The sequence below is a fragment of the Cherax quadricarinatus genome, chromosome 44, assembly GCF_038502225.1.
Source record: "Cherax quadricarinatus isolate ZL_2023a chromosome 44, ASM3850222v1, whole genome shotgun sequence".
In the NCBI taxonomy this organism is placed as follows: Eukaryota; Metazoa; Arthropoda; class Malacostraca; order Decapoda; family Parastacidae; genus Cherax; species Cherax quadricarinatus.
Genome location: NC_091335.1, coordinates 6,107,534 through 6,121,905, shown reverse-complemented (window position 1 = coordinate 6,121,905; position 14,372 = coordinate 6,107,534). Strand labels below are relative to the sequence as shown.

The 14,372-nt window shown below is 40.5% G+C and overlaps 1 protein-coding gene across 1 annotated transcript in view; it reads left to right on the top strand.

The window, feature by feature from the left end:
* LOC128697498 (serine protease 30-like) overlaps positions 1-13,987 on the top strand; it is a 32,379-nt gene extending 18,392 nt beyond the window's left edge. Inside the window, exons 2-7 of the mRNA XM_053789232.2 lie at positions 6,240-6,421; positions 7,630-7,767; positions 9,435-9,522; positions 9,863-10,024; positions 11,486-11,674; positions 12,660-13,987. Of these exons, the coding sequence (XP_053645207.2) occupies positions 6,240-6,421; positions 7,630-7,767; positions 9,435-9,522; positions 9,863-10,024; positions 11,486-11,674; positions 12,660-12,781 (881 nt within the window). The 3' untranslated portion in view covers positions 12,782-13,987. The remainder of the gene's footprint in view (positions 1-6,239; positions 6,422-7,629; positions 7,768-9,434; positions 9,523-9,862; positions 10,025-11,485; positions 11,675-12,659) is intronic.
* The last annotated feature ends 385 nt before the right edge of the window (positions 13,988-14,372 follow it).

Sequence of the window (14,372 nt, the reverse complement as noted above, 5' to 3'; positions counted from 1 at the left end):
ATCCCTGATACAATGCTGTGTATCCCTGATACAACACTGTGTATCTGATGCAACACTGTGTATCCCTGATACAACACTGTATATCCCTGATGCAACACTGTGTATCCCTGATACAACACTGTGTATCCTTGATACAACACTGTGTATCCCTGATACAACACTGTGTATCCCTGATACAACACTGTGTATCCTTGATACAACACTGTGTATCCCTGATGCTACACTGTGTATCCCTGATACAACACTGTATATCCCTGATACAACACTGTGTATCCCTGATACAACATTGTGTATCCCTGATACAACACTGTGTATCCTTGACACAACATTGTGTATCCCTGATGCAACACTGTGTATCCCTGATACAACACTGTGTATCCCTGATACAACACTATCCTTGATACAACACTGTATCACCAAGCCAGTGCTCGGGGTCACGGGTATTTATAGTCGGTGTTGAATGAATGTTCCAAACTCACCCTCTCCCCCACCAGACCCTCCCCTCCCTCCACTTAAAGCAGGGAAGGACGGCAGGTTTGGTCCAAGGTCATGGGAGCTCCATTTAACTGGATCAAGAGCCCATCGTCAAAGATCGCTTGTAACTATGTTATATCTTCCACTAAATTAACGATGATACTCGACAGAGATGGTTCTTTCCTTGACGCTGGAATGATTTCTCTCAAACTTTTTTGATCTCCCTGCTGCTACGTGTCATCTATGGCAACTCTTTTATAGACAATTTAAAACCGGTCACTACTTTCATCTACAAAGTGTGATAAGAATTGTGGCGCAATATCCTCACACATCCTTTAGAGTGCAGGCAACTGTACTTTCCTCATCCTGACCTAAAGTCCTGCTAACCGGTTTATCTGAATTCCTTCATGGATGTTACCTTGCTGACACTCCAACATCACGACATATAAAAAAAACTGCTGGTTATTACTCATTTCAGTCAAACACACATACCTGCTGGATGCTCAAGCCTCTGCTACTCAAAACCTTTTCATCCTACAATTTGTGAATAATAATAATAATAATCTCTCGCACCCTTCCTCCGACACTTCGAGACGTTCTGTATACCATCCATCTACCCCAAATTTATATATACTCTTGGTTACTCTCTCTCATGCTTAAACCTTTCTAAATGATCAAACCATCTCGACAACCCCTGTTCCTCTCTCAGTTATAAGCTTCTTCTTGTTGATTTGCCGGTACTTCCGGCCCGGGTCTTCTCCAGATGGTGACCCGGCGAGTTATAAGCTTTATGCCAGAACACATAAGAACATAAGAACGAAGGAACACTGCAGAAGGCCTACTGGCCCATGCGAGGCAGGTCCAAGTCTCCTACCGGCTTAAGCCAATGCACCCAACCTAGTCAGGTCAGGTCACATTGACTTAAGGGAGGAACACGGCAACCGACCTGGTAGCACAAGCTATCAGTGTGGAAAAAGACACTTATGTACAGTTCAGGACATTTATTAAAGGAAACGTTTCGCCACGAGTGGCTTCTTCAGTCCTATTAGGACTGAAGAAGCCACTCGTGGCGAAACGTTTCCTTTAATAAATGTCCTGAACTGTACATAAGTGTCTTTTTCCACATCTTGTCGGTATCACCATACCATTTCCTCACAAGCTATCAGGTCTAACTCACACCCACCCACATCTACTCATGTATTTATCCAACCTATTTTTAAAGCTACACAACGTTCTGGCCTCTATAACGGTACTTGGGAGTTTGTTCCACTCATCCACAACTCTATTACCAAACCAGTACTTTCCTATATCCTTCCTGAATCTGAATTTTTCCAACTTAAAACCATTGCTGCGAGTCCTGTCTAGGCTAGATATTTTCAGCACACTATTTACATCCCCTTTATTTATTCCTGTCTTCCATTTATACACCTCAATCATATCCCCCCTAATTCTACGTCTTTCTAGAGAGTGCAGTTTCAGGGCCCTTAGTCTATCCTCATAGGGAAGGTTTCTGATACATGGGATCAACTTTGTCATCCTCCTTTGTACATTTTCCAGAGTCTTCACATTTCTCAAGTTCTTATACTCTGCATAATATTTACATTACACACTGATATTAAAAATAGCACCTCCACTGCCTCCAGCCTCCTGACTGCAACATTCAAAGACCATGTTTCACACCCACACAAAAGTGTTAATACTGCACTTATTTCTTTCTACAGATGCCTCTACACTCCAGCCGCCAATACATCTACTCCCAGTTTCCTGTATACGTTCACTTCCTACATTTTCCCTTCCTTCATTTTGACGTTCACTCTGTCACTACCAAGACTTTTTCTTGCACTCATCATCCAGCTCTTTTCTATGTTCACTTTCTATTTCCTTCTTTTCCACACCCTTCTAAACTCTTTCACAAATTTTTACATCTTATCTTCATAATCTCCTAAAAGGAATGTATATATCTGCAGTAAAAAGCAGTTTGTCATTACTTTATTCCATATTTTTTTTATCTTTCAGTTAAGGCCACACCTCTTCCCAACACGGACACTCAAGATTTTACAACTTCATCTATAAATACATAAAATATCACACATTCCTGTCTAAAGCTCACTTTCCCTAACTCTATTTATTATTCTTTTAGTTATAACTCGGCTAGTATCAGTTAGCAAGAGAGAGAGAGAGAGAGGGAGAGAGAGAAAGTAAGGACAGACTATTTTCAGCGACAAACTTAAGAGCTCTAATATTTTTATTACTAAAAATAATAAAAATATAAAGACCGAGAGTAGAAGTAGAGCGAAAGCAAGAGTAAGACGAACAAAAAATAAGAGAAACGTCAAGGAATGAGAGGGTGTGGCAGAGGAGTGGTTACGGAACCCAGTTTACAAGGTATTTGTACAGCGCTAAATATTCACCTCTGGAACAATGTCATCTAACTACAGTAGTTCACGTACAGTAAGCATATACTCACAGCCTAGTTGCCACAACTCGTAGTGCTTGACGACCGCCCTGATCATATGACAGAGATATACACCACATTACTTTGTGTAAGTCAATGGGTCAGTGCCCAGACTATTTTTAGATAGGTTTTACATCATCAGAAGGCTAATTAAAAAAAAAAAAAATACGATAAACATGCAGCAACGAGAAAGTCAAGGAATAATATTGAAAAGGCAATTAGACTTAAAAGATGAATAAAAGAATGATAAAGAGGAAATAGTAAAGGGGCAAGTGACCCAGTGACCCGGATGGTCATCGGAAGCTGGTTACGCCACTCAGGTACAACATACATCTCAGCTATATATATATATATATATATATATGTATATATATATATATATATATATATATATATATATATATATATATATATATATATATATATATATATATATATATATATATATATATATATATATATATATATATATATATATATATATATATATATATATATATATATATATATATATATATATATGTATATATAGGCTGTCTTAGGGTCAGCATAATCATAATAATGATTTTGATGAGAGTAACTTAAATTGAGAACTAGTCTGCGTTGAGAGAGTATCAAGAGAAATTGAGGATACGCAATAACCTTTCGTGGCCTGGACCCAGTGAATGTTGTCAAGTTAGTTTACTGTAGTCCCACTTGGAAGTAAGTCAAAATTCTTACAAATACTATTATTGGCTCTACCCTCAACTGGTGACTCCTTACCTGTGCATAACATTTCTGTGCATCCCTTCTGACCTAATATAGTTGGCCTGGTTGCTATTTTTATGCCACAATACTTTCCTGTACAAAAACTCGAGTGGACCTGATAACCTCCGTCTATGTGGCATTGTTTTAACAAGCATGGGGGGTATTGCTCAATATTCTCGCCTCACACACTGAACGTCCGTGGTTCAATCCTCGGCCGGGTGGAAACATTGGGCATGTTTCCTGACATCTTCTTTCCTGTTCACCTAGTAATAAGTAGATACCTGAGTGTTAGTCGACTGGCGTAAGTCGCACCCTGGGAGACAGCCCTCGATGACTCACTGACTTTCGTGGGTTATCCTGGGTGGCTAACCCTCCTCCGGGTTATCCTGGGTGGTTAATCCTCCCCTGGGTTATCTTGGGTGGCTAACCCTCCCCTGGGTTATCCTGGGTGGCTAAGCCTCCCCCGGGCAACCCCTGCACAGAAGCCCTCCAAACTTTCCTCAGCACTGGTGAACATCCTTCCAGTTGGATCGAAACAACTGGAACCGACCTCCGCATGAACCATCTACATGATCTATGTCAAGTTAGGCAACAGAGACACTTCCCTGCTCCATGGGATATTACCCCATTTCAAACTACCATTCCTCCATTTACCCCCAAAACTCTTCTTAAATCACAACCAAAGCTTCGTCTTGGAGCCAGACATGATGCCTTAAGCTGTATTGATAACTTAGTCACACAAAACACTCTTTCACAAATTATTTACATTGATGGTTCTGTTCACCAGTCCACTGGTGCAGCTGGTAGTGCTGCTGTTGCCATACAGAGTGATGGCTCTCATAAAGAAATTGGAGCACACATCAATAACTGGGCCTCTACCCTTCAGACAGAACTGTTTGCCATACTCCTTGCACTCAAATGCGTTTATGTATCTTAGGTTGACACTTTAATTATAACTGATTCTCTGTCATCCATAAATGCTCTCAACTCATTAAGTATAAATTTTGGCATGCTTGTGTCAGAAGCCAGACATAGGTATGGTAAGATTGTGGACAGTAGAGTCCGAGTGCACATGCTGTGGATTCCATCTCACATTGGTCTTGCAGCGCTGTATAGCCCTTGTGGTTTAGAGCTTCTTTTTGATAATAATAATAATAATAATAATAATAATAATAATAATAATAATAAATCACATTGGTCTTCAGATGTATGATAGAACTGATGAACTGGCTAAGTTGTATGCTTTCAAAGAGGGAGTAGATTACAATCTTGGGTTGTCAGTTAGTTAGCAGTTTGAGAACAATAATACGAAAAGAACTTCAATTGAACTTTATGGACTTAAGACTCAGGGAGATTGACACCAGTCAGTCCATCTAGCATCATTCCATCATGCAGGGGGAGCCACATGTCTATGGTGCATCCAACAAAACCACTAGCGTATATCCGTATACACCCCTTCCCCCTACGAACGCGTGTTAATATGTATGCATGTCGTGCGCACACGACCTACTGACCATGAAAAAAAATATAATTTAAACAAAAGCGTAGTAAATTTTAGAAAGGGGCCAACTTTCCCCTTCACCCGACCACTAGTGTTTGTAAACAAGGAGTCACGTGGCCTCTGCCACCCTGCCCTTCATCACCTGTCAAATATGTAAGTTTATTCAAGTATACACAAATACAGTTACATAGATTATCATACATAGCAGCATATGTGTAGAAAACCTAGGATAACCCAAAAAAGCCAGAGTGACTTATTTCCATTGGGTTCCATGGTCCCCACTGCACTCCCCTCGAAATAAGTCAAATTGTTTGACTGCATTGACTTATCTTAGATTAATTCAACACAATGTATTATTAATATATACCTGCGACATTTGTGTGCACCGTCTCCATGCCTCTGAGCAACTCTTGATCCTAGGAAGTGGAATTATCCTCCCATTTCTGTAGGTGTTATACAATCCTGCAAATTTTGCGCTTCCTTTTAAATATGATATTAATAACAATAACAAAAATAATAATATGTAAAATTTGATGCTACTGTTTGTAAAATCCTTGGTACATGACCTAAATAAAGTGGATTTAAATATAGAACAGTGCAGAGTGTGTACGTGACAGTTCATATACAGTATGATCTGTCTGGAATATTTATATTAAATTAGCAGTTCTCTCTTACTCTGTCCCTGGAGTGATGGCCGTCACAAATCTCTCAAATACACAACGGATATTAATTTAGCTTTCTCCACTGGCCCCTTCTGTGTCTGAGACACAGTGCTAACCTCTGCTGCTAGACGAAACCTTTCGCCACGTGGATGCCTTGATATATGTACTGCTCTTGAAGACTGATATTCCATAACGGGAGAGGAATAAAATTAGTCCTGTAGATTCCACGGCCTCGTATGTGTTCGCATCAGGAGTAACATGTTCAGTAGTCAATCCTAATGACCTCAGATTCCACAGACACTATGATCTCTATGTATTTAGCGCTTCCTCGTTGATAAAATTATAATAACAATCTAAAGGCATGCACGGCAGGCACTAACATCGGCCATGGCATCAACAGGCACAGGTGGGCGGCGGGCGGACTTCCGGCACGGCGGGTTCCCTAAGTTTCCGGCGGCATCGGTGGAGGTGGCGAGAGTGAGAGACGACCTGCCGCCCCTCAACGCCTCCCCGTGCGGCCGCACAGCCACCCCCAGGATCGTCGGCGGCGCCGCTACCACCTACGGCAGCCACCCCTGGCAGGTAGGCCTATACATCCTTTAGTTTAATGTCTTTTTTATGCATGTATGTACTTATATGTGGTTACATGAGTCGAGTTTTACTTCCTGGCGCCGTCTCTCAAATTACCTCTTGTTAGATTCATTCCCTCCTAGCCTATTGGGCATTTTTATACCTACTCTTAAAACTGAGTATGGAGCCTGCCTCCACCACTTCTTCGTCCAGGTCATTGCACTTCCTGACCACCCTGAAGCTGAAAAGGTACTTCCTGACATCACTGTTACTCAGCTGTCTGCAAATTCTGTGTCCCTGTGTTCTTGTTTTCTGCCTCTTAATTCCTTTGGGTATTGTGTATGTTGTTATCATGTCTCTCCTTGTTCTACTGCCCTCTTATGTTGTCAAGTTCGGGTCTTTTATCCTTTCTTTATAGCTTATTCCCCTTAGCTCTGGAACTTACTGCGCTACATGCCTCTGTAATCTGACTACCGCCCACATGATGGGTATGGGGTGCCCAACTAAACTGCATGCCTCTTCACTTTCTCCAGTCTCTTAACATTATCAGGTTTGGGTTCCATGCTGATGCTGTATGTTCCAAGAGAGGATTTATAGTGTTCTTCGCATTCTTCACCATCGTTTTTCTTGATCTGCCTTTACCGGTTCATCTGTTTTTCATCCCCTCCCCCTCAAGAGAGGTTCCTTGACGCTGGTGAGGGGCTCTTGATCAAGGGAATTGGATCTATACTCCGGTTCCTTGAATTGAGCCTGAATACCTTCCATTTCCCCCTCACGTGCCCTGTATAATCCTACGGGTTTAGCGCTCCCCATGATTATAATAATGTTTTTCATCCTCCTAAACTATTTCCGGAACTCTCTCACACATCCTTCGTGTAACTTCAAGTTAGTATTTAGTATTCTGACTCTTGGGCAAACTTCCCATTTCTTTGACAATAATAACAAAATATATGAAGAGATAATACTCATGCGGTTATTGATACCAGCAATATTATTAATACCTCGTGACTTAAGAAGACTTATGATTACAGTAGTTTCTTCCCTTCTCTAGTGCATTTGAGTATTTGTCTCAGACAAAGATTTAGGATTGTTAACCGTAAAGCATTGGTAACCCAGGATAGCCCTTTAGTGCTGCTACTACTACATAACCACCACCAGTACCACTACCACCACTTTCACCATCAACACTAGCACCACCAGTAACAAGTCTTTCCCCACAGGTGAAGATTGAGGTGTACAAGAGAGGAGAAGGCTTTACCCATCACTGTGGTGGAGCCATTATTTCTGCCTTCCACATCGTCACTGCCGCCCATTGTTTGCAAGTACCAGGCCTCTCCCGTCATGACTACCGCGTTAAGGTATGTTTCTCTCACTCAGTCCTTTCTTCATCTCTCTTCTACCCCTTGTCCACCTCAGTAGATCTCTCTCTCCTCATTGTCCACCTCAGTAGATCTCTCTCTCCTCTTTGTCTGCCTCAGTAGATCTCTCTCCTCTTTGTCCACCTCAGTAGATCTCTCTCCACATTGTCCATCTCAGTAGATCTCTCTATCCTCTTTGTCTGCCTCAGTAGATCTCTCTCCTCTTTGTCCACCTCATTAGACCTCTCTCTCCTCTTTGTCTGCCGCAGTAGATCTCTCTCCTCATTGTCCACCTCAGTAGATCTCCTCATTGTCCACCTCAGTAGATCTCTCTCCTCATTGTCCACCTCAGTAGATCTCTCTCCTCATTGTCCACCTCAGTAGATCTCTCTCTCTTCTTTGTCTGCCTCAGAAGATCTCTCTCCTCTTTGTCCACCTCAGCAAATCTCTCTCTCCTCATTGTCCACCTCAGTAGATCTCTCTCTCCTCATTGTCCACCTCAGTAGATCTCTCTCTCTTCTTTGTCCACCTCAGTAAATCTCTCTCTCTCTCCTCTTTGTCCACCTCAGTAGATCTCTCTCTCCTCTTTGTCCACCTCAGTAGATCTCTCTCTCCTCTTTGTCCACCTCAGTAGATCTCTCTCTCCTCTTTGTCCACCTCAGTAGATCTTTCTCCTCTTTGTCCACCTCAGTAGATCTCTCTTTCCTCTTTGTCCATCTCAGTAGATCTCTCTCCTCTTTGTCCACCTCAGTAGATCTTTTTCTCCTCTTTGTCCACCTCAATAGATCTCTCTCTTTGTCCACCTCAGTAGATCTCTCTCTCCTCTTTGTCCACCTCAATAGATCTCTCTCCTCTTTGTCCACCTCAGTAGATCTCTCTGCTCTTTGTCCACCTCAGTAGATCTCTCTCTCTCTCCTCTTTGTCCATCTCAGTAGATCTCTCCTCTTTGTCCACCTCAGTAGATCTTTTTCTCCTCTTTGTCCATCTCAGTATATCTCTCTCTTCTCTTTGCCCACCTCAGTAGATCTCTTTCTCCTTTGTCCACCTCGGTAGATTTCTCTCTCTCCTCCTCAGATCTCTCTCTTCTCTGTCTGCCTCAGCCTTCTTTTGTTCTCTTCACACAAACCATCATCAACATCCAAACATTTAAAAGCATGACCAAACAAACCCTACAGGAAATGGCAAATCACTTCATTGTTAATGGTTCTTCTGTATCACGTTTTACCCTGCTCTCAGGCCAGTAGCTCACCGGTACGTCTTATTCTTGACGTTTTTGGGTTATCCTAGGTAATTTACACTATGTATGATAATTGTACTTATGCGTGCTTGTGCCTAAATAAATTTCTTTACACTTGCTGCCCATGTTCACCTAGCAATAAATAGGTACCCAGGTGTTTGTCGGATGTTATGGATCGCATCCTAGGTTGAGGACTAGGACTTTCTTTACGTAAATAAAACACAAATATTTGGGGCTCAGTCTCTGGACCCATTATGCGTCTCTAATTTTTATTACCTTCCTCAGGATGGGTATGGGTGCATAATTTTGATTTACTTTAATCGGAGAGGGGTAAAGTGCTAAATCGTAGGGTCATACAGCCCCAGGGGAATGGGAGATGCTCAAGGCATCCCCTTGAAGTACTGGTTTTCAACATTATTGTCATCTACAGGTGGGAGACTACGATTTGAACCAGTGGGACCCAGCAGAGCAGATGTTCGAGATTGAAGACTGGACCATCCATCCAAACTTTGGTGTAGGTGAGTTGAAGCAGCTGTATCGTGGATAGTAATTTTTTAATTTTTTTTGAGACTGTATCCCATACTGTAATGTGTGCCAAGTTACAAGAATACAGCTTGCAGGTCCTGCCTCTAGCCTGGCCTAACGCCAAATCTCCCTCTACTATTCCTGTCTTTGATGTATGGACACTTGTGGCAAGACAGCGATTGGAAGAATGTTTCCTCTCTTATGCAAAAGGAGTAACTGTAATAAAATCATAACATTTTCAAAAGTTGTTAGGAGACTTCATTGCAGTGTCAAAACACAAGCTGGTACTGGTTCATGGCATCAGAAGTAATAAAGATACATTTTGCTTTGCAGGTGGCCACTACAACAATGATGTAGCAGTGGTGAAGGTCCAAGCTCAACAAGGTAAAGGTTTCCAGATGTCGAGGTTCGTGACGCCAGCATGCCTACCCTCTCACACGACACCCTATACCACAGGCACCAAGTGCCAAGTGTCAGGCTGGGGCCTCACTGACCGTGAGTATTGTATCCTGCCTCTCATTTTTGTACTTCCACTTCATGTTTTTATTACAATCAGGGAGATACGTTAAACCCATAAGGGTCATACAAGGCATGGGGAAAGGGAGGCAGTCATGTTCATTCCAAGGGAAGAATGGTTCCACTTCTTTGAGCAGGAGCCCCTCACTAGCATCAAGGGGTGCACTGTAAAAATGTTTAGATAATTATATGAATTGGAAAAAGCAATAGCAATATTATAATGGGGAGCACCAAACCCGTAGGGATTATACAGTGCCTGTGGGGGGATGGAAAGCATTTGGACTTCAGGGAATTGGAGCACAGATCCAATTCCCTAGATTTAAAGCCCCTCACCAGCATCAAGGAACCTCCCTTGAGGGGGGCTAATGATAAAATATAATAATAAATCATGGCTAGGTAAGTGCAGTACAAACACATTATTATTATTATAATAAAAATTAAGCACTAAACCATCGAGTGCAAGCACCAAGGTTCAGTGCATATTGATATGTGGAGTTGGTATCTTCAATTCCTCAGATCAAGAAACCTTCATCTGCACTAAGGCACCACCTTCCTTAAAGGAATTCTGTCATGTTCAGTTATTCAAACCTTATTGCCAAATCTTTAATCGTGAGCAAGCGCTAAACTCGTATGGATCATATAGGTAGGATTATTTAAATACAGCTTAGCATTTATTGCTGTATTCATGGAGAGGTGCTAAACCCATAGGGGTCATACAGCACAGCACTTTGTGAATGGGAGGTACTGGTAATCATGTATGATCCAAGAAAAGGAATTATTATAATCAAAACTAAGAGCTAAACCCATCAGGGTCATGCAGCCCAAGGAAGGTAAGAAGAATTAAAATTCCTTGGATCAAGTCCCCTTCATCCTTGAAAGTTTAGCATTTTAAAGATATAAATCTACCAAACGATCTTCCTGCACATAATGGCAGCACCAAAGACAAAGCAGAACCTTGGGAGCTCAAGACCCCCAAAACCCCTCTGTAATGAAATTAGTAATAATAAGAACTCTGCTTCCTAGAAAGTCTCCCATATGCACCTTCCCACCAGATAGCCACCCCTAAGCCTCAGTATATTAATCAAATAAAGTGCTAAACTGACGATGGTCATAAGTCCCAATAGAAATTCTGGTTCCACCTCTGCTTGTACACCTACTCTACTGCTTTAATTTTAAAGAATTCTTTGATGAGGAACTGTTATCAAAGTTTTTTGAAAATTTATGTACAGTATATTCACAAAAAATTATAAATAACATTGTAGTTCTAGCAATTATCTGTATTCCTACAGTACATATTCTAAACATGTCTACAAAATATTCTTAAACACTTTCTACAAAATATAAAGATCTCAGCTTTAGAAAATTACATGCTCAAGGATGCACCTTCCACTATTATGCTTCAGGTTCAGGAAAATATCACAGCTACACATCTATCCACAGCTGAGAACTACTTCTCCAAGTCACAGTTGTTGCACAGCACAGAGGTCCTGCTTATGTCAGAGAGAGAGTGCGAGCAGCTGCATGGATCCCGAGGATATGGTTCTGGTATGATATGCGCAGGCTACCTTGAAGGCAAGAAAGACTCGTGCAATGGCGACTCTGGGGGCCCACTTGCTTGTAATATTGATGGTAAGTCAACTGTACTTGGGCAGAGTTGAATATTTTCTAGTGCTGTATAGCCACCTCATTGCCAGATGTGTCATGGCTTTTTGTTTTATTTGCCTATTTGTTGGTAACCAAAATACAATTAGTTAAGACCTTTATTTGTACAACACTTCACCTAACGTCAGGCTTTCTCAAGTACAGTACATCATACGTACTTGTAAAGCACTTGAAAAAGTCCAGTGTTGGGTGAAATATAGTACAAATAAAGGTGTTCACTGTAGTAATGTCTTAGCTACCAATTGTCTGCAGCTTACTATTGTTATCATTACCTATCCATTGTTACATTTAAAAGAATATCACATAATTAACCTTGTGTCTCACAGCAATCTTTAGTAAGTAAAACTGGCTAAGCAAAAAACATCTCAGAGAAATATAGGAGAGCACAGGAGGGAAACGAATCATACATTTCTGTAGGCTTATTTAACCTAACCCAAAGAAAATAGTATTTTTAAGAATACAAGGGAGTGTTAAAAAACGATGTTGGGAATCAATTAAGAAAATTAGTGTAGTAAAATCAGGATAAGTTCGATGAAGACAGTAACTGACAACGGAGAGTTGTTTTCATGTATAGACAGAATGTAGTAATTATCATCATCATGCAGGAATGCTAAACCCATAGGGATTATTCTGCAACTGGGGGGGGGAGGTATGAAAGGCATTCAGGCTTAATTCAGGGAATTGGAGCACAGATCCAGTTCCCTAGATCAAGAGCCCCTCACCAGCATCAAGGAATCTCCCTTGAGGGGAGAACATAGTCAAGATAGACATTCCTGTGTACATACAGAGATAAATGCCAATTTATATCTATACACTTTATGAATGTTTTAGCTGTGAATTTTTACATACCTGATACACTTCTAGTATACATTTTATATTCTAGTTTAGGAATAATATTGCTAATTTTTCTGACATCTTACAATATCCTCAAACTGTGTAATGTATGTTACAGGGTCGTATATACTACTTGGTGTGGTGTCGTGGGGAAAAAATTGTGGCAAACCAAACCAGCCCGGAGTATATACACACATCCAGTACTACTTGGACTGGATACAAAGTGTGATTAAAACTTAAAAGGACTTACTAGGTAAAAATTACCTTTCATGTTTTATATGCCTGCAGGAAGTACACAGAAAAATGGAAAAAAGAAAACAATATACGTACATTAAAGGCTTACAGCAGAAAGATAATGAGCAAGTTTAACAGATACTATATTATTTTATTTCATGGGCCATTACTGTAGTCATGGAAAGCACTAAACCCATAGGGATCAGCAAATACTATATTAGATATAAGCCACTTCAGTGGCCATATCATGACTAATTATGATTGATTTATTAAAACAAATAGTGCTAGCTATGGTATCACCAGAGATGATGAGGCTGGCAGTGGTTTTACAATAGTTCTAGTTTACTGCAATGTGCAAACTTTACAAGATTAAATCCATAGTTGTATTACATATAGTACATGTTCACCTTTCTAATAGTTTGATGGTAATACATGTTTCTAAACTACCTACCAAAGATTGTGATGAATAGTTTGCAGTCTTGACTAAACATTAGTCAAAGTCTTTGCAAATAGATTTACATCTATATTATATGCAAATACTGTACAAGTGATAATACCATGCAGCTGCAGAGGACTAGTCAGTCTTCAAATATTAATTATATGCATAGTTCTTGAGGCACCTATAATGCCAGGAGCAAGGGGCTAGCAACCTCTTCTCCTTTATAAACTACTAAATTTAAAAAGAAAAACTGCTTTTTCTTTTTAGGTCACCCTGCCTTGGTGGGATACGGCCAGTGTATTAAAAAAAATTGTATAGTTCTTAAGAGTTAGCCATCTTGTTAGGCAGTCTTGAGGTAACACTTACCTAAATGTGTGTCAGTTTATAAGAGAGGTCATTTATTATTGATGATTAACAACATTTAAAGAAGTATTCCTTATATACCATCATAAGGTAATGATTAATAAAGCCTAATGTCACCTTATCATGTAGTGGCTTATGTAAATATTTTAATTTTTCAATAATTTGAATATTTCATTTTGTAGATATGCCTTTAAAAGTATAGCAGCTAGTCTCTCATTTTCTTCACACAACATTTAGTGCCAAGTTTAGACTCATCTCATTTAAATTGATAATGCCACTTTTCCCATTTTCACCTTCCCTCCATCCCCCACATATACACATAAATACCCAGTATAAGAAATGCTTTCAGGAACCTCAAAAAAAAAAAAATCAGAATAGTAGTAGTGTACAGCACCAGTATGAATTTTAAATGTTCTCAATCATATAAGACAGCTCAAAGAGGTCCTGAAATGCACTATCAGTCTAGTCCTTGAGGTTAGTAACCTAAACTATGAAGGCTGACTTAAGTGTTGGAGAAGGGTGGAACCAGGATGAGGGGGAGACAACTGATGTGGTCAGGACAAGGGGGTACAACATAGCACTGAATATCAAAATGAGCCAAAGAGGTTCAGTGTCAGGATGAGCAAGTGGAACACTAGAGAACAATAATGGAGGCACTCTGTACACAAAATCAAAGGTACGTTGTGCAGAATGGGCTTAAGAGAGAAATCACATCAGACAATTAGTGGTTGTGTGCATATGGAAGATTGAGCTAGACCTATAAACACATGTTAGGTACTGTACTCACAAGCATGT